Source organism: Hippocampus bargibanti, linkage group LG12 (genome assembly GCF_051943395.1).
Source record: "Hippocampus bargibanti isolate YZ-2025 linkage group LG12, ASM5194339v1, whole genome shotgun sequence".
Lineage (NCBI taxonomy): Eukaryota > Metazoa > Chordata > Actinopteri > Syngnathiformes > Syngnathidae > Hippocampus > Hippocampus bargibanti.
Window position 1 is genome coordinate 6734734 of NC_142745.1, and position 20665 is coordinate 6755398.

Below are 20665 nucleotides of genomic sequence, written 5' to 3' on the forward strand. Positions count from 1 at the left end.
CTTCCATCACGTCAATGTATTTTGTTGTACTTGTTTGGTCTGGGGACCTCGTGTTGCACCCAAAAGCTGCCAGAAGAGGGCATCCAAGCTCAATATAAGGAATTTATCAGTCTGTGGAAACGGAGGTGGCCACAGGAGGTCGCCATTTTGTGCCTCTTTTTCGTTGAGACATCTACCCTCAATGTTGCCTCATAATGGCACAGAATAAATTCTTTAATCAATTGCAAACATGCTTTCCTCTTCATAACTATTTGAATCATATTCATAACTGGATGTGTAACAAGAAAGCATATTCCCTGAATCTGAGGCCATTGTTTTGATTCTTGAGAAAGGCAAGACGTCTTGGCGTGACGTCACGAACTGGGGGCGGGACTTTCTGAAAATTCACAGCTCAATTTTTTGCAGATTTTGAACACTTTAAGTCATTTTTATTGGTGTTTTGCATTTGACTAAAAATATCATACTGCGTGTTTTGGGTATTTTAGATGCTATAAAACGTTTTTCTGATGTCAGTTGCAAAAACAAAAAAGTGACGTCGGTTGTCCTTTAATTGCAATGTAGGATTGATTTGTCCTGTATAGAAATGTTTTTTAAAAAAGAAGAAAAATCAAAATGGATGGCAAATAAGCGCTGCTAGAAAGCGAAATCGGAGAGACACACAGACGAGTAAAACGAATATTCTGTCCCCTCACCGCCTCCTTTTCTATAAGAGGAACGCGAGGAGATAAGACTAAAAGGACTGTCACTCAGGGGAACAAACCTTCCAGTGTCCCCTCTTACTCTCGCTCCTCCCGCTCTCTCCAATTTCCTCAGATTCCTGCTAAGATAGGAGCACTGTTCACGGCGTCATCTTGAAGTATTTTTCAGCCAGACTGATGTATGTCGCCATTACTGCAGACACTTTATTACAAATTCCGACCAAATCGTACCACAATCTATTTCATTAGGGGGCAGATGGGTGTCAAAGTCATTTTTGTCACGGGCCATTTACAAATGACGTTTTCTATCCAGGAAGGGAAACCGAATTAATGTTTTCTCATCACACATGGAGTATGAGTTTTGAAATCAGTCAACGTTGTTTTTTGACAGTTATTGTTCAACTGAGTGTAAACAGAGTAACAAAATCAAAATGTTATTTATTACCAGTGTTTGAAATAACGTCTGCCCGGAGGCCCGGGGCGTACAACTTTTCCGTCGGGCGTACAACTTTCAAAACGTCTTGGCCTGGGTGGCTGACAACTTTTTCAAGAAAAAAAAAAAAACAATTCAAATCAAATGTTTGTTTTATTCAATAAAGCAAAAGCTACAGGCAAACCGCTACGAACGTTTGTTTGGCAATTTGCATACTCTGCAGATAACTCTGAAGAGTTGCCTGCCCCACATGAATATTCGTTTGGCAATTTGCATACTCTGCACGGCAGCCAATCATAAGCATGTTTTGTGCTTCGGACCATACCGTGACTATAAAGTGTACTTGAGAGTTTTGAAAGCCGCTTAGAAAGAGGAGTCCACGTGGCTTTTAGCAGACAATGCAACGCAAACATTGCATCGTGTACCATGACGACAAACGACAACTGGAGCAAAATCTTCAGCAAGGGATATTTACCATAAATTAAGCAAGGGAGCATTTGTGGTCGGTACTTCCTTAATTTAAAAAAAAATCCTTTATAATTCGCAACAATGCTCTTTTTTGCGATGAGTCGTTTTATTGTGTTTCAAGTTGTGAAAAATGGGGCAGGCAACTTTATGGCCGGATTCGCAACTTTTCAGAGTTGTCTACCCGGGTGTCTGCTAACTTTTTGTCATGAGTTTCAGACACTGTTATTACACATGACGATTTAACATTTAGTACAGTTTTTAGCAAGGATGACAAAATCTGACAGATATGATTTGCTTACATGGGCCACATAAATTGACGCGGCGGGCTGGATCTGGCCCCCAAGCCTTATGTTTGACATAGTTAACCCACCTGCAATGAAGTGCAATACAGTACACGCTGAGTAAAGGTTGATGATCAGATGTCGACAATGCATGAATGTCCAAAAACGAAAGGAAAAAAAAAATGCAAATCACTTTTTCGGAGGTTTGTTTTGACCGTGATTATACAGTAAAGTCTCGTTATATCGATATTCAAGGGAGTCCGAAAAAATATCGATATAACCGGGACTATCGTTATATCCGACCCTGTTTGCATGTAATTTTCTCCGTGCGTGCATAGAAATAGTATCGATATAACCGGGACTATCGATATATCCGATATCGATATAACGAGACTTTACTGTATTTGACATAGTGAAGTTTAGTGTAGTCGCGACAGATGGTATGAGACTGTGTGACATTATAACAATCGATTGACTGTATATTATTACGAGTTCTAATATGCCCTTACAATAATACAATAATAATACAACACAAAATTTATTCTGTAATGTCATTTGACTGCCAACCCAGTGACTGCCAGCTAATTAATTGACCTTACTTGGAGCCCCGCGATTGCATTCATGACACAAAATGATCCATAAAGCACATCAAAAGTGAAAAGGCACAAATAATGACTGGTAAATGAAGTTTGTGATAGGCTTTGTTTTATTTTTGTGACTTTTTTTTTGATGAATCCGATATAATTGCAGGTGAAAAAGCCTTCCGCGGATGTCGTTTCAAGAAATGATGTCAAAAAGAAAATTACAACATGATTAATCATTGACCCCAATGATAGAACAAGAGCTAGATAACAACATGATTGCTTTATAACACCCTTTTTTCCCCAGCCTCAGCTGGTTTAAAAACCCCCCGTTATCAGATGTGTACAGAAAAAAAATCAATGGTTTGCTAATTGTTTTTTAAGACCTATTAAAAACGCACACAAAAAAAACAAAACAAAAGAATGTTGTTGGAAAGGTGAATCGAGATGAAACTTTTCCCAGCAGTTGCAGCTACACCTATTCAGATATCTTAGGTGAAGAAGCCCCCCCTCCCCACCCCAACCTTATAAATTGAAGTCACCACAGCTTTGCTCCAAGGACAAAGAGTCTTGATGAATGATCAAATGGCATCGCAGAGGTCACGATTGAACCATCTTCTTCTGGGGATCGAAGACATAGCGCTTAAAATCCAAGTGAATGCTAACATGCTGAGTGTCCGTTTTGGGATCATCTTCATTTGGGGCGCCAACGTCTTTGGCGACCCCCTTCCCCTTTTTCTTGGAAGTGGTCGAGGACAGCAACTTCTTGGTTTCAGGGCGTAGACCCTCTGAAGAGAAGACCCGCAGACATTTTTTTAATTCTCTATTTATTTTAGAATCCAGTGACCTTCGCGTCTTATGAGGCACTATATTTTGTTTCCAATAGTCATTATATACTTTCTTAGGCACACCTAAACAATATTGGAAAGCTCTGCAGTTATCTACCTTCTGAGACAACGAATAAGTAATTCTATCTATCAATCTATCGATCAACCTGGCTATCTAGCTAGCCAGATTTCTAGCTAGCTAGCTAGATTGCTAGCTCGCTAGATAGATCACTAGCTAGCTATCTAGCGATCTAGCTAGCGATCTAGCTAGCTATCTAGCGATCTAGCTATCTAGCTAGCTAGCAATCTAGCTAGCTATCTAGCGATCTAGCTATCTAGCTAGCTACCGATCTAGCTAGCTATCTAGTGATCTAGCTAGCTATCTGTCCATCTATCTATCGTAACTATCATATTTATCGTATCTATCAATCATATCTATCGTATCGATCTATATATCTATCGATCATAGCTATCTCGTATCTTAGCTATCGTATCGATGAGAATGCAGTTCAAAGTTAAATGACCATTTTTATGGCACACTAAATGTGCCATAAAAAAATTTTCCATTACACAACTCATTTATTGTGCTAGAATCTAATTGTACAATGAATTTTTACATATTTTGATGCATATTTATGCTTTAGAAAGGACATATAACTGAATTTTGGGAAGGCTTGGAACGGATTAGGGCATTTACATGGAAAACACGTCTTGTGCTATGTTCAAGTTAATTTCTTTTTCTCCGAAAACCCAATTCATTTCCTAAGAAGAGGTACCAGTGGAGTTCAAAATCAATGTACTTAATTTCCAGAGCGCTACTCTTGCTTGGAGATGATAACCACAAAATAAATAAGAAGTTGTCTTGTGTCTCCAATTGCACTGGTGAGTGCGCATTTTGGCGGTTAGCACGTGCGCCCGCCTTCACATGACATTTAACAGCTCCAAAAAAAGTGCAGCAAAGCAGGACTTTGTTCCTCAAGGAAACATTGTGGAACATGCCGACGTTAATTCCAACGCTGCGCCTCTCAGTCTGTTGTCTGCCTTGTTCTTAATTTCTTGAGAACTATGAGTGACTGTCACGCTCTTTATGCCGAGTCACATTTCTGCCTTTCTTGTGCTTTTCTATTTGTGCCCTCTATTCAAACTGGCTGCTAATTTGGCCCGCGGGTTTTGGACACGGAAGGTAAGCAATGTTCTAGTTTCATTGCTTAACACGCTGTCTGTCTGGCCTCATCCATAATGGCGCCAGCATTCTTGTTATCATTTTGCCGATGTAAGGGTTGTTATGCTGTGAGATATCGCTGCTTGTTGTGGCTACGAACGCGTGCACAAACTTGTAGAATCATACAATCGAGTCCTCTTCTCGGTGATTTGAATGTCTTGTGGCGCTGGTCAAACTTTTTGTACACAAAGGTCACGTTTGATAGTAAAAACAGACAGATGGGTCATCATTTCTTTAAAATGTCACGGTTATATACGGTGTTCTACGGTGTTTGTTGATAAATACAGACATCATAATTGATGATGTAAAGCACAGGTGTCAAAGTCAAGGCCCGCGGGCCAAATCCGGCCCGCCACATCATTTTTTTCGGCCCGCGAAAGCAAATCAAACTTGTTAAATTCCATGATGATTGCTATAATCTGAGCCAAAATTTCACATTTTTGGATGTCATCCACGATAAAAGTCATTATTCTTGACTTCAGATTTGAAAACGAGTTATTCATTAATTTGCTGTGTGCTCTATATGTAATATTTGAAGGGATTTAAACATTCTAATGGGTTCCTCAAATTCATAACGGCCCTCGAGAGGAAACCATAACTACAATGTGGCCCGCGGCAAAAAAAATGACTTTGACACCCCTGATGTAAAGTATTCGATCATGGAAAAAAACTATGTTTATGTTGTGAATTAACCAACTATTTCATGGACGGTGAATGAATCTCGGTTTTTCATCTGCCTGAGTTTATCTTTCGTTTTTGTACGATCCAGTTTACAGGACTTAATATATATACACGATTGGTGGTCGTGATGAAAAAATAGAGAAGGCCTTGTATGGCTCCCCCTGATCGCATTTTGCTCACGTTCTAGCTGCGCACCAATCATAAAAGGGATAGTAACTATAATAGTTGCATGTTACTACTACATAAATGCTAACAGAGTTGAATGTCATTACTGAGCAAAACAGCAGTACGTACGAGTACACAACAGTGGCTGAACAAGTACTGTAGCGCACACTTACTGCATGTACTGAATGGACACCTTGTGTTTATTTTACATATAGAGGTCTCAGAAATTTTGATTTTGGTGTCCAAGTAGCACAAGTTCAGCATATAAAATACAAACATGTACCATATTTTCCGGTGCATAAGCCGCACCGGAGTATAAGGCGCACCCCCAATGCATGGTGTTTTTTCAAAAAAATTCCATATATAAGGCATACCGGTATATAAGGTGCCCCCTCAATGAATGAAAAGAGTTTTCCGAATATAATATATAAATACGTACATAAAGGTTTCCAAATATAAGTCACACCACATTATAAGCGCTACCATCGAGGCTGGGGTTACGCATTACTTCTTCTGCAGGGAGAAATGGAGTCGGTGGCTGCTGACGGTAGTTGCGAGACCTGTTATGGCTCAATATCAATTCACATATAAGGTGCACCAGCGTATAAGGTGCGGGGTCATCTTTTGAGGAAAATCAAGGCACCTTATACACCGGAAAATACGGTAATTATCACAATCTGATGTCAGAGGAATGATCATCTTGCTGTTTAACTTGCTACGTTCGAAAAGCTCACTTCCTCAATAACCGAGCCAAAAGCAAAAACTTATGACAGGTTCACGCGTTAAATACAGTGAGACCTCAACTTACAAACACCTTATCTTACAAACTTTTCGTCTTACAAACGTCAAATTTATGAAAATCAAACCTTATAATAAGCACTATTTTCATAATACACACCCACCACGGCTGGCGGAGTGATCTTCGGCGGAAGCACACGACCGAACAGCACCAGAGGTTAAGTTACCAACAGTCCTTATGGAAGGTGACTCTCCTTCCATAAGCCATCAACGACCATCAAAAAGGTAAATAAAATTTTATTTTACAGCACAGTTTATTACAGTCCTCATGTAATGCACCTCTCTTTCTAAACAGCAATTCCCTTCGACCTCCAACGCCATTCCATCAAGCCATCAATGACCATCACAAATGTAAATAAAGTGACTTTATGATACAATGCAGTGTATTTATTTCATTACAATACAATAGCACATTTATTATACATAGAATAAGGTATGTTGTGTGTAGTTTTAACGCTTATTTAGTTGAAAAGTATATTTTATGGAAAACCGGGAACGGATTATTCCCATTTTAATGGTTTCCTATGGGAATTTTTTTTTTTGAGATACACACTTTTCGCCTTACACACTCTGTGTGGGAACCAATTAAGTTTGTAAGTTGAGGTCTCACTGTAATATGCCACAAATTAAAGTAATTAAAGTCGAAAGGAGGCATTGTGTGAATAATATGAATAATATTTCATAACTTTGCTAAATTTCTCCACTGCGAGACTAATAAAGGCAAATCCAATCCAATCCAATATAGTGTATGAACTTAAATCATGACGTAGGCTTTTTTTCTTGATGGCAAAAGGAACTGTCTATTTGGGAAGGGGTGTTTATTTATTCAAGTGGACGACACACCCAACCACTAACCGAGACGTCCATTAGAGTAAAGCCGTAATGGTCACTAGTTGAAGAACCACAATACATTCTATTAGTAAATCGTGCTTACATCGTAACACAACAAGGTGGAAACACATTGAACAGAATAAAAGCCGGCTGGACAAATAGTATCATTTCAATGTTCGTTTTTTTTTGTTTGGTTTTGAAATAAGCATAACTGCATTTTCCGAAAGTTATCGAAGCATTTTCCGAAAGTTATCGAAGTCATAAGTTTCTGTGCAGTCATTAAGTGTTTTTCAACAAAATTCTGTAGCGCGTACGCGGCATCACAAGTTACATAATGGACTGAATCTGCAACGAATCGGCATTTTATATTTGTCAGCCATATGAGATTTAACATGGAAAATCCCATCGGGATGCGTCAAATCTCATCGGATCTGGCGCGGTGATGAGAACGCGTGTTACATTTTGATTACCCGGAAGAAGGCGAAATCATCCTCCGTGATCTTCACTCGTTCATCTCCACAAGTGGAAAAGGGTTAGAAACGTTAACTCATTCACTGCCATTCACAAATTTATTCGGGAATTGAAAAGATGACGTAGAGCGCCATTCCCAAATTTGTTCGGGTTTTGTTTTTTCATGTCTGGGTGCCGATAAAGTGCTGGCCATGGCCTCTGGCAATGTTTTTTTTTTCTTTTAGCATTTCCATTTTTTCCATGTTAGCACTTTATTCCAGCTTCAGCTGTGGGTAAAGCACTATATAAACCAATATGTATGCATTAAATTGTATTTTGGACAGCTACCCTCATTCCAAGCTCATATAACTCCAGACCCATAAAATTTAGGAATTAACTCTTTTTTTTTTTGATGAAAGAAGAGAGTCTAAGGTTTCTAACGCTGTAATGAATGTTTAAGTACTCCTTAAACTTAATATTCTGTGAGTCCTGGAATTTGAGTGACAATGACAAAAACCCTAGCACTGGAGTGGCCACATTTTTTGCACATATGGCAGTGAATGAGTTAAGTGAAATCAGCATTATTTTTGCGATTATGATAGCGCTCAAATAACGAGATTTATGTAAGTAAGGGTAAAGATATGAGAAGAAATAAATTTTGGAACACATTCAGCAGTACTGCATTTTCCGATGTTTAAGGCACAACTGCAATGAATGGTGCATTTTCAAATTTACTCCATATATAAAGCGCAGCGGAATATAAGACGTACCTTCAATAAATGAAAAAAGTTAACCAAATATAATATATACATATATAAAAGTTTTCCAAATATAAGGCACATCACATTATAAGGCGCTACAGTAGAGACCGGGATGACGCACCATTTCTTCTACAGGGGGAAATAGTTGCGAGACCTGTTGTGGCTCAATATTACTGCACATATAAGGATCATCTTTTGAAGAAAACAAGGCTTTTGGGTGCACCTTATACACTGGAAAATATGTTACTTTCTATATTGTTTGTCTGTGCGCGTGTGTCTCCAATGAAGAGGATGTTGGCGAGGCTTTCTTTTTGATATGTTTTTGTTTTCTCTCCCCTCCCGGTGTGGCGCAGTGGGTTCGGAGCAACAGAAGGTAAAATAAATATAGAGCAGATTTCCCCCCGGAACACACGGCAATCCTCGTAGGAATCCCGGGAATGCGGCAGTCCTAGCACTCTTACCACATCCTGAAAACAATCTCCCGAGCACCCCCGCTCCCCAAATGAAAACACGTTTGGGGCGTGTCCTGTATAAGAAGAAGATCTCTTGCGTCTGCCAACTAAGTCAAAGTAAGTGTTTGGTCCTTACCTTGTATTCGAATTTTGAACTTCCCGCTTTGTCCGAACCCGCCCTCAATGACGCCGGTTTCCCCCGTTGACAGCGTGACTTTGAGGCCCACAAAGATCTGCAAGTTGGTTTCCTTCTTGAACAGGTTGCGGCCAATCACGGTGTAATCATCCGTCACCTGTAAATGACACAAAAAGTCAAAAAAACGTCGAACGGGATGACCCAACGCGGAAAATTCGGAGGGAATTTATTTGATGCACACAAACTCATCTGAATACAACGGCGAAAATGTCAGTCATGATCGTCGAGGCTGGGCGAGGACAACCCTCCACCCCCCCCCCCAAAAAAAAGTGTCATGTGCCCTCATCAAGCCCACCACTGGCGCATTCTTGCTGTCTCGCCGCCCGACTGTCTCTAGTTGGTCGTTACTACACATTTGATGCCGTTTGTTTGTATTCCTTACTTATCATCCATCACTAATCTGATAACAGGAGGGCACCGCTCTGTCTCTGAGCCTCCTCTAGCACCACCGCTAACTAGCTCATCCTCTTTTTTTTCTGCCTTGCCCTTATTCACTCTTGAACATTTGACCCTTGAGCGTGACTGATGCGTTGATAAAAAGAAGCATAGTGGCTATAGACGTCCGACAGACCGTACGAGGAGTCATAGCTCAACAATGATGGCAATGTGTCCGGCGAAACGCCACGTGACGAGCGCTCTGACCTCCCGCAACGCATCGTTTCACTCGAGAAACGAGGAGTGAGGCAGTCAACACTTTGAGGTGTAAACACAAAGAAACTCTTGCGCGCACTTGACCCCCCCCCACACACACACACACACACTCGACCTGAATTTCACCTCAACACGAGGGGGCAACATGCAAATAGAAGGTGCGTGGCTCTTCTCTAACGTTGCAACAAGATGGCGGTCACATCGTTTACAAAATAAGGTCTATTTAAGTTGCAAGTATTTCAATATTTGATCACCAACAATTTTGAAAGCCTATCTAATTGTGATTTCCCCCCACCCCTAAATATAGTGATTGTGATTTAATAAGCATTTTTTTTTCAAAGTCGTCTACACACAAGCAATAAATTCATCTAGATTTTGAACTTGATTCATTGCTACGGTCAATTAAATACATAATACTTGATTCTAATTTACCATCTAAACCACAGGTGTCAAAGTCAAGGCCCGCGTGCCAAATCTAGCCCTCCACATCATTTTTTTCGGTCCGCGAAAGCAAATCAAACTTGTTAAATTCCATCATGATTGCTAAAATCTGAGCCAAATTTTCATATTTTTGGATGTCAACCACAATAAAAGTCATTATTCTTGACTTTAGATTTGAAAACGAGTTGTTCATTAATTTGCTGTGTGCTCTATATGTAATATTTGAAGGGATTTAAACATTCTAATGGGTTCCCCAAATTCATAACGGCCCTCGAGAGGAAACCGTAACTACAATGTGGCCCGCGGCAAAAAATGACTTTGACACCCCTGATCTAAACAGTCGACCGGCATTTTGAAATGCAACTGCTAGAATATGATAACATCAACAAATAATCATGCGGTGTTCACTATAAATGAAATTATTGAAAATTATTAATAATAATAACGTATACATTGCCATTTATTCGGGAATTGAAAATAGGATGGGGAGCGCTATTCCCAAATTTGTTCGGGTTTTGGTTTTTCTTGTGAGTGGTGTCAATAAAGTGGTGGTCAGACCTCTGGCAATGTTTTTTTTCCTTCCATGAGGGGGAAGCATTTGCCTTTTCTCCATGTTAGCGCTTTGTTGTAGCTTCAGCTGTTGTTGAGGCACGATATCAATACATTTATGTATTGTATTTTGTACAGTCACCCTCATTTCAAGCTCAGATAACTCCAGACCAATACAATTTAGGAATTAACTCTTTTTTTCTGATGAAAGAAGAAAGTTTAAGGTTTCTTACACTGCATTGAATGTTTATGTAGTCCTAAAACTCAATATTCTATGGGTCCTGGAATTTCAGTGACAATGACAAAAACCCTGGCAGTGGAGTGGACACATTTTTGCATGTCTGGCATTGAATGAGTTCAAAACAAATATGTGGTTAAAATTCTTCCATGTTGCTAGTGGATCAACCATTACAGAAAAAAATGTTTTGGTGAGCCGTAGCAATTAATAAATTATAAATCCTTTTTGCCATTATATTGGTCTATGACACAGGTGTCAAAGTCAAGGCTACGGGGCCAAATGTGGCTTATTGGTGGTTTTGCATTTGACTAAAAAAATCAGCCTGCGTGTTTTGGGTATTTTAGATGCTATAAAATGTTTTTCTGATGTCAGTTAGGAAACAAAAAAGTGATGTTGGTTGTCCTTTAACTAAAATGTCAATAAAATTGTCAAAAGTCCTATATGTGCTCGTTTGCAAATCCACATTATTATATATCAGAAGGCTACTCTACTTTTCGGAGGTGATGTCATAATGATGGCGATCCACAATGACTCGTCTCCAACTGAGAAAAGAAATTCCTTGCCCATGAGCTACCTGTTTCTATATTGTTTCAGTTTTTTTCGTCCAATTCTGGTATAATTATGTCCAATTGATGTGTTCAGACATTAAAACGTCCTACTCGGGGTCGTGACATACGATGAAAGAGAGACCGTCGGATAAGAGTCACATGAACAGCAAGCGGCGTGCGTATTTCTGTGCCACTCAGGTGTGTCTAAACAGCGCCAGTCTCCAACAGCGAGACGGGCTGAGTGGCGTCAGTCGGCCACCCGTATGCAAGTCTTGTGTCGCAGGCATGAGCGCCCGCACGGCGCTGGGTGAGACTGCCGACGCACAATTGTTTGCGTGTACGTGTCTGTTTGCAAACACGCAATACGGGCGTTGTCTGCGAGCCATGCTCCAGTGCCACCAGCAATGAGAAGCATTCAAAGCACCGGGAGCGGTATAGGAGAGATGCCGGGTCGGCCAGAGGGCAGAAAGGCAAACAAAGTACAGTCACCTGCATATTTGCAGTTCAAGCGATCTTAATCTATTCAGGAAAAAAATTGCATTAATTTTTGTGCTCTTAATACTAAAGCACTACAGACGCTCCCCTACTTACGAACATTCGAGTTACGAACATACACGAATGGACATACGAACATTTTTGCGGGTATGTCGAAAAATGTTCGGACAGAGATGCAGTAAGTTAGATTTTTTTTATTGCGTGCCTTTTTTTAGTGCTTCTTTCCGCCAATAATAGTGACATGAGGCGCTCTCTCTCTCACGTATGTAGTCTTCTCACCAGTTGTACATGTAATAATAATAATAATAAATTTCATTTATAAGCGCCTTTCAAAACTCTCAAGGACACTTTACGGTCACATCATTTTTTTTTGTGCGGGTGAGCAACGGCAGCCATTCACGCCAGCGTTCACTCCTCCCGATAGAGCATATACAGTAAAGTCTCATTATATCGATATTCTCGGGAGTCCGAAAAAATATCGATATAACCGGGACTATCGATATATCCGACCCTGCGCGCATGTAATTTTCTCCTTGCGTTCATAGAAATAGTATCGTAATAAGCGGTACTATCGATATAACCAATATCGATATAACGAGACTTTATTGTATTTTATTAAATGTTTGTTTTTCAGTACAAAGCACTACTAGAAACCTTAAAGGACAACCGACACCATTTTTTTGTTTCCTAACTGACATCAGAAAAACGTTTTATAGCATCGAAAATACCCAAAACACGCAGGCTAATATTTTTTGTCAAATGCAAAACACCAATAAAAATGACTTAAAGTGTCCCAAAACTACTTCAAAATGACCCCGGAAGTGCTGAGTTTCAGAAGGTCCCGCCCCCTTGTTCGTGACATCACACCAGGACGTTTTGCTCGAGAATCAAAACAATGGCTTCAGATTCGGAGAAGATGCCTTCTTGTTACTCATCCAGTTATGAATACGATTCAAATAGTTCTGAAGAGGAAAGCATAAATGTTTGCAATCAATTAAAGAAGTACTTCCTGTATCAGGCGTCTGGAATCCAATGTAGCCCCCCGAAAATGCACTAGATGGCGCCCAAGCTCCATTGGAAATGGGCTGATTAGTCTGCTGGGAATTTGTCTCAACTAGTATCAAATAGTCGTCTTGGTGCAACACACAATGGCCCCTGAGAGGAAACCGTAACTACATTGTGGCCAGCAGAAAGAAAGAGTCTTAGAATAACCACTCACCCTCTCCACTTGGCCTTCCTTGTGTTTGGTCTTGTAGATGAGCAGGCGAGGGAGGCCCGTCTCAGCGTAGTTTTTATCTTCAAACCCGTGAAGCAGGTGTCCCTGGAAGGCCAAACGGCACGCATTGGCATTGACGTCCGTATCCAGTTTGGAGCCAATCGCCAGGCAGCGTAAGGGGCACGTGACGGGCCGCTCAAATTCCAACAAGGCCCACTGCTCCGGGTCGGGTCCAGCAGTGGACTCTCCTTGGCCTGTGACGTAGTCTTCCTGGAACAGGTACTCTCTGTCGAAGGCAAAGGCCGCTTCTAGCGAGCCGGCCTTCGGATGCGGCGAGCCCGGCGGCAATCCGAAGAAGGTCACCCTCGCCATGACCGTCTCATGTCCCACCGTGATGTGGAACTTGGCCCTGGTGCTGAGCGAGCCTTTGAAGTAGCCGATCTTCTTGGCGGAGATGACGGCGGCGAAGACGGTGCGCAGGGAGCCCGGGGTGCACACCAGTCCCCGCTCCAACAACTTTGGGTCAAACTGTGTCACGCACACACCAACGCGGTCCCCTTGCATGGCCCCCGAAACTGGCTTCCGAAACATCTGTATCGACTTTACCTTCTTAGTCACCTGATGGAAGACATGTGACAGAATAACACATTTTAAGTCCAAACACAGTTCATTGCAAACTAAACAAAACAAATCTCACAGGTTTGTTGGATTCAACTCAACTTTTTTTTGATCGCGCAATCGTTGTTCAAATAAGGTGCAGTACAAACAAAACCAAAAAACATAAAGCAGACATGTGAAAAACAACAATACCCTGATAAAAAAACAATGGATGCATAAATAAATGCAATATTTTAAATACAAATACAGTGAGACCTCAACTTACGAACTTAATTAGTTCCCCGACAGAGTGTGTAAGTGTGTATCTCAAAAAAAAAATGTCCCATAGGAAACCATTAAAATGGGAATAATCCGTTCCCGGGTTTCCATAAAATATACTTTTCAACTAAATAAGCCTTAAAACTATACACAACATACCTTATTCTATGTATAATAAATGTGCTATTGTATTGTAATGAAAGAAATACACTGCATTGTATCATAAAGTCACTTTATTTACATTTGTATGGTCATTTATGGCTTGATGGAATGGCGTTGGAGGTCGAAGGTCAAAGGTAATTGCTGTTTGGAAAGAGAGGCGCATTACATGAGGACTGTAATTAAAGAAATAAACTGTAATAAAATTTCCCCATTGTGGGACGAATAAAGGTATTCTGATTCTGTGCTGTAAAATAAAGTTTTATTTACCTTTTTGATGGTCGTTGATGGCTTATGGAAGGAGAGTCACCTTCCATAAGGACTGCCTCCGCCAGCCATGGTGGGTGTGTATTATGAAAATAGTGCTTATTATAAGGTTTAAGTTTCATAAATTTGACGTTTGTAAGACAAAAAGTTTGTAAGTTGAGGTGTTTGTAAGTTGAGGTCTCACTGTATAACTTTTTCCATTGTATGCAGATTGTAGAATAGCGTCATAGTTTAACCCTCATATTATGTTGAAAAAAAAAGACGTTCATTATGTTGTGGGTCATTTTTACCCATATGTAAAAATCCACACAAAACAGTCAAATAACTGAAATGTTATACACTACTTTACACATACATTTTTTCTGTCCCATTGGTATAATTTAGAACTGTTTTGAAGAAATGAAAAAAGAAAGGATATCAAATGCTTTAGTCAACACAAAAATGGAAATGGGTCAAATTGACCCCTTCACATAAAAAGAGGGTTAAATTGGCGTTACATAAACGGATGACCGTTCCCTTCTTTAAAACCAGTCACACAATTATCAATTGTCCTTATATATAATATTTGTTGCCTGAATTTAGACTTTTTTTTCTTAAAATGGATTGATTATTTTTTTTTTATTCATCATGTGTAATTTATCTATTTTGATAATTATTGTTTGAAATAATGACATTACATATTTAAGATGTATATGTTTTAAAATAATTGATTGTTTTTCCATTAAATCAATTAAAATTGAATCAGAGGCACATTTTATGATTAAAAAGAACCATTTTACATACACATATTTGTATTTAGATTTGTTTTTTTTCATCTCCGATTGACTTTGTCCTTTTCTCTGTGAAGTACACATTGCAGTTGCCATTTTATCTGACTAATAATAATAATAATAATCTCTTCTTCTTTTCCTTTCGGCTTTTCCCTTCAAGGGGTCGCCACAGCGAATCAGTGTCCTCCATCTTGAGAGGTTTGATTCGCATGTTTGTTTTGGCCAAGCTTTTACGTCGGATGCCCTTCCTGATACAACCCTCTGTAAAATATCCGGGCTTGGGACCGGCACAAGAAGACTTATGTCCCATTTATCTGACTAATAATAATAATAATAATAATAATAATAATAATAATACATTTTATTTATACGCACCTTTAAAAGCTCTTAAGGACACTTTACAATCACAAAACAAGCACATAAATAAAACCAGAGATAAAACTACACAGATAATGTGATTTTAAATAGGTGGGTTTTTGAGATGGGATTAGAAGGTGGGAAGAGAATCACTATTACGGATGTTGGGAGGAAATCTAACTAGCACTTCATTTGTAAATTATAATTAATTCATTTGTAAATAAATTCATTGTAAATTTCTCCACTGCGACACTAATAAAGGCTAATCCAATCCAATTTATTTATCAGCCATTACTACACATTGTACCAGTTTAGCGAGCTTGATCACAGTGTATAGCAACAAGAGAAGCTAAAACAGAATAGACTTTACTTGGCCTTCTATTTCAAAACATTTGTCGCCACTATGAGGTAAAAACGAAAACTGCAACATAGACTGCATGTTGTCCTTCGAATAATTGGACTTTTTGATTGATGATGATCCAATGGCATTGATGAATTTACAACTCAGTCTTTAAGTGCAATTTACTCCCGCTAACACAGCGATACTTTAATAATGAAAGAAAATAGTTAAAATAAAAAAAAACACTTTGAGGCCACTGGTATAAAACAACAAAATCAAATGGATACACTAAATACCGTATTTTCCTGTGTATAAGGCGCAACCAAAAACCTTGATTTTCTTCAGCAGATGACTCTGCGCCTTTTACGCAGATGCCCCATATATGTGAAGTAATATTGAGCCACAACAGGTCTCGCAACTACTGTCAGCAGCCACCGACTCCATTTCCCCCTGTAGAAGTAGTGCTTTATAATGTGGTGTGCCTTATATTTTTAAAAATTGTATATATTTATCTATATTATATTAGGATTTTTTTTTTCAGTAAAGTACAACCAACGTCTCCGGACAAGTTGTGTCCATAATTTGTAAAATGTCTTCAAATGACTTCTACTGAGCGTATTTTAATAAGATCCGCATATAGCTATATTTTACGTTTTAAGACTCGCGCTGAATATTCCGGAAGTCTTGTTTTTGAGTTGGTGACGAAAAAAAGGACACATTGTAGCAGTCCTTCCATCACGTCAATGCATTTTGCTCTACTTTGGTCTGAAAACGTCGTGTAGGACCACAAAGAGGCAGAAGAGGGTGTCCAAGCTCCATATAAGGAATTAATCAGCCTGTGGAAACGGGCTGATTAATTCCTTACACGGCTTTGTTGCCATATTCTGCCTTTTTTGGGTGCGACATTTCCCACCCCTGATGCCTCAAAATGGCACTGAATAAATTATTTAATCGATTGCAAACATGTATACTTTCTTCTTCAGAACTATTTGAATCATATTCATAACTGGATGAGTAACGAGAAAGCATATTCTCCGAATCTGAAGCCATTGTTTTGATTCTCGAGCAAGGCAAGACGTCTTGCCGTGACACCGCGGACATGGGAGCGGGACCTTTCTGAAACTGGCCACTTCCGGTTTCAAATTGAAGTACTTTTTAGACACTTTAAGTCATTTTTATTGGTGTTTTGCATTTGACTAAAAATATCATACTGCGTGTTTTGGGTATTTTAGATGCTATAAAACGTTTTTCTGATGTCAGTTAGGAAACAAAAAAAGTGACGTCGGTTGTCCTTTAAATGTGCACCTTATAGTGCAGTAGGCTTTATATATGGAAAACTTTGAAAACACACCATTTATTAGGGGGTGCGCCTTATACTCCAGTGTGCCTTATAGACCTGAAAATATGGTACATGAAGATGTTTTTTTATACTCGGCAAACGAGTTTGCAGCGTACCACTTAAAACCCAAGTTGATAACCTTGTAAAGTGATAATCCTCAGCCGTTCAATTCATTGAAGTGACCCTACCAACTATTTCCTCCCTCTGCAAGGCAAGTTTTGAACACAACATACCTTCAGTGCTGGAATTTCCACCGTATCGTTGATAGCCAGCGACCCCTGCAGGATAGTCCCGGTCATGACTGTTCCTTGGCCGCGAATGGAAAAGCAATGGTCCACAGCCATTTGCAGATCACCTCCTGGGTCTCTCCGTGGGATGTAGGTCTGCTTTTTTAATAACTGAAACAGAAGAGAACATAAATACGTTGACATCACGTGATTATCTCCATCTATCACGCTGTGTTTTTTTTAAACCGCATATGCTCAATGGAGTCCCAAGTTAGCTAAATCAAAGACATTTATCTTAAAAAAACAACATGCGAATTAAACCTCTAAAGATGGAGGACACTGATTTGCTGTGGTGACCCCTTGAAGGGAAAAGCCGAAAGGAAAAGAAGATCTTAAAAAAAACAAATACAATTTATTAATTGACCAATTTTAATAAAATAGCTAAATCAATGCAGAAAATATGTATGTATTTTTATTTCATTAATGCTCAGTGGGACTGAATGAAGAAACACAATCTGATCAATTGCAATGCCAATGCGACATAAAAATACTTTGGGTCAGAAATGTGTTTTTTCTATTATACTATTATTAAATCTATTCATTTTGTGGTTGTACACGCCACAGCAAATTACAACCACAGGAATAAAGATAGTTTCTATTTATCAATAAGGCTTTAAAACGTCAATCAAATGGATCCTCGTTGGTAGGGTGTGTGTGTTCTGGCATTTTTGTTTAAAAAAATAAATACAATACAATACATGTTGACTTAGATAGCGCTTTAGCTATATAGCTGAAGATGTAACGAAGCGCTTAACATGGACAACTATCATAAACAGGATATAAAGCAGTCACAAAGATAGTAGAAAGCATCAGGGAGTAAAACTAAGATTAAGTCTGAATCATGCTGAGTCAAATGCCAAATATCTATTAATGAAGCTTTAAAATGTCAATCAAAACGGAGCCTCGTTGGTAGGGTGTATGTTTTCGACCATTTTTGTGACAAAAAAAAAACTAAAGAGCGACAAAGATGAATTCAAGCGATCAGTGTGACCATTTTCACCTCAATTAACTCGGACACCCCTTGTGGTTCCTGTGCGTCGACAGCCTCAGGGCCTCCGGGTTTAGCTGCCACGGCAATCACTGGACAATCTTTAAATCTAGATGAAAATAAGACAAGTTAACATTGTTTTATTGATTGATCAAAGTTTATCAGTTAGGAAATGTACCATTGCGGCTACATGTGTTGTGACGCAGACCTGGTGTTCTCCAGTGTTTTATGAAGTCTCTTGGTCATTTTCTCAATGGCGTTTTGCCTCTTGTTGGCTGGTAGAAGGTCCGTCTTGTTGAGCACAACCACCATGCGAGGGCAGGTCATCTCTCCAATGAGCAGACACTCGGCAGTTTGAGTCTGCACTCCTTTCACCACGTCCACCACCAGCATCATCAGGTCGATGATTTGTGCCCCTTTGAGACACACAAACATGTAAAATACGTGATATGTTTTTTTCAAAGTTACTGGAAAGATAAGATAGGCTTTTGTCTATTTTTTTTGTTTTATTTATGTTTTGGGGGCTGGTGACCGATAAAATTGACGGCAGCAAAACATCCTCAGTTTAAGTTATATTGACCAGCAGGGATACCGGCAAAATTTTAGTTCGCTGACAATGCTTTTCGGATGAGGAGCGAAAAGTCCGGCACCTTCAGAGAAGTACAGATGATGGCTGACGAAACCTTTTCATCGATATTGACCAGCACCGACATTGAACATCCAGTGCAAATTGGAAATGACATGACAACATACAAAGCTAAAATCTAATTGGACAAAACTATTTATATCTAAAATGTACTGGACAGAGGACGATGGAATGAACTCATTCATTGCCATTCCCGACTTTAATCGGGAATTGAAAATATGACATCTAGCGCCATTCCTGAATTTGTTCAGGTTTTGGTATGTTTTGCTGGGGTGCTGGCTGTTTTTTTTCCTTGCACAAAGGGCAGCATTTCCCTTTTTTCCATGTTAGTGCTTTGTTCGAGCTTTACCTGTTGTTAAAGCTCTATATAAACAAATATGTATGTATAACATTGTATTTTGGACAGCCACCCTCATTTCAAGCTCATATAACTCCAGACACATATAATTCAGGAATTAACTATTTTTTCCTGATGAAAGAAGAGAGTTTAAGGTTTCTTACGGTTCATTTAATATTTATGAAGTCCTAAAACTCAATATTCTGTGGGTCCTGGAATTTGAGTGACATAACAAAAACCCTGGCACTAGAGTGGACACAATTTTGCACATCATCTGGCAGTGAATGAGTTAATTCGGTGCTTGTGAAATGAGCCTTGGTACCACGAGTTGAACTCGCCCCACACGTTGTCTGTCAGTGAATGAGATATAAGGATAGCCTGATGGGAATAAAGTAATATGGAATTGATACTGGAATTTACGGGTAAATTGTAAATGTAGGTCAATGCTTCTGAAAGGAGATTTTGGTGTCTCACCTCCAATGATGGTCCGAATGAGAGAAGCATGCCCCGGGCAGTCCACCAGGGTGAACTGCAGTTTTTCATACGGTCTCTGTTGGTCTCCGCTCTCCCGCAATTGCTCGGGAAAGTCCACGGTAAAAGAGGAGAAGCCGAGGTCCAAGGTGATTCCTCTCTCGCGGGACTGAGGGTTCTTGTCAAAGGCAGCCGTGGACGCAGTGCTGCTCAAAGCACGAGCCAGCGACGTTTTGCCGCTGTCCACATGCCCGAGGACCCCGATGTTGAAATTCAAAGTTGAGCTTCGATTGTCTGCCATGTTGAAGTGTTGTCACGTGAAATGCTCTCAGCTCAATTGTATTTAAAAAGCAATTTCAAACAGTGCTGTGCATCGACAACTATCAAATACAAGCAATAAAGCAGTCAAAAAGAAAGTAGAAAGGAGGGAGTAAAACTAAGATCAAGTCTGAATCATGTCGAATCGAATGCTCTGTTGGTATCAATTCGGACCATGGACTCCAGCGACACTACGGGAGGCGATTTGTACTTCCCAAAGATTAAAATTAAAACTGAAAATCACACGAACGCTCTTTGCATGACAGACAATGAAATTAATCTCTCAGCAAGAATTCGGCGTGTGGGAAAGTTGTTGCTTGCGTTTAGCTGCAACCCAAAGAAATGTTTATGGTAGCTAACGAATAAACTTTGTTAGCTTCGTAGTTTAAAAAATGAGCGGACATATATTCTCCTGACGATTAAAAAATGACATTTGCCTCACACTTATTTGACAGTTTCACTCACGAGTAAATTTCTGCTTGTTCCCACTTTGACAACTTCGACTACCACAGGAAATGACAAAGGGCT

At 39.6% G+C, this 20665-nt stretch overlaps 1 protein-coding gene across 1 annotated transcript; it reads right to left on the minus strand.

Moving 5' to 3' along the window:
- Positions 1–1116: 1116 nt before the first annotated feature.
- eefsec (eukaryotic elongation factor, selenocysteine-tRNA specific) lies at positions 1117–20646 on the minus strand. Its single transcript, XM_089010947.1, has 7 exons — positions 19823–20646; positions 18574–18781; positions 18378–18474; positions 17324–17488; positions 12986–13600; positions 8785–8941; positions 1117–3249 (listed from the first exon to the last, which is right to left on the minus strand). Exons 1-7 carry the CDS (start codon positions 20118–20120, stop codon positions 3062–3064), a joined length of 1728 nt encoding a protein of 575 aa, XP_088867073.1. The 5' UTR covers positions 20121–20646; the 3' UTR covers positions 1117–3061.
- Between the last annotated feature and the right edge of the window lie 19 nt (positions 20647–20665).

Excerpts from the sequence above, each read along its gene's own strand:
- eefsec (XM_089010947.1), bottom strand. The coding sequence starts at position 20,120 with ATGGCAGACAATCGAAGCTCAACTTTGAATTTCAACATCGGGGTCCTC. Across the intron at positions 18,782-19,822 it reads CATTCGGACCATCATTGGAG|GGGCACAAATCATCGACCTG; the intron begins GTGAGACACCAA and ends TGTGTCTCAAAG. Across the intron at positions 8,942-12,985 it reads AGGAAGGCCAAGTGGAGAGG|GTGACGGATGATTACACCGT; the intron begins GTGAGTGGTTAT and ends TGTCATTTACAG.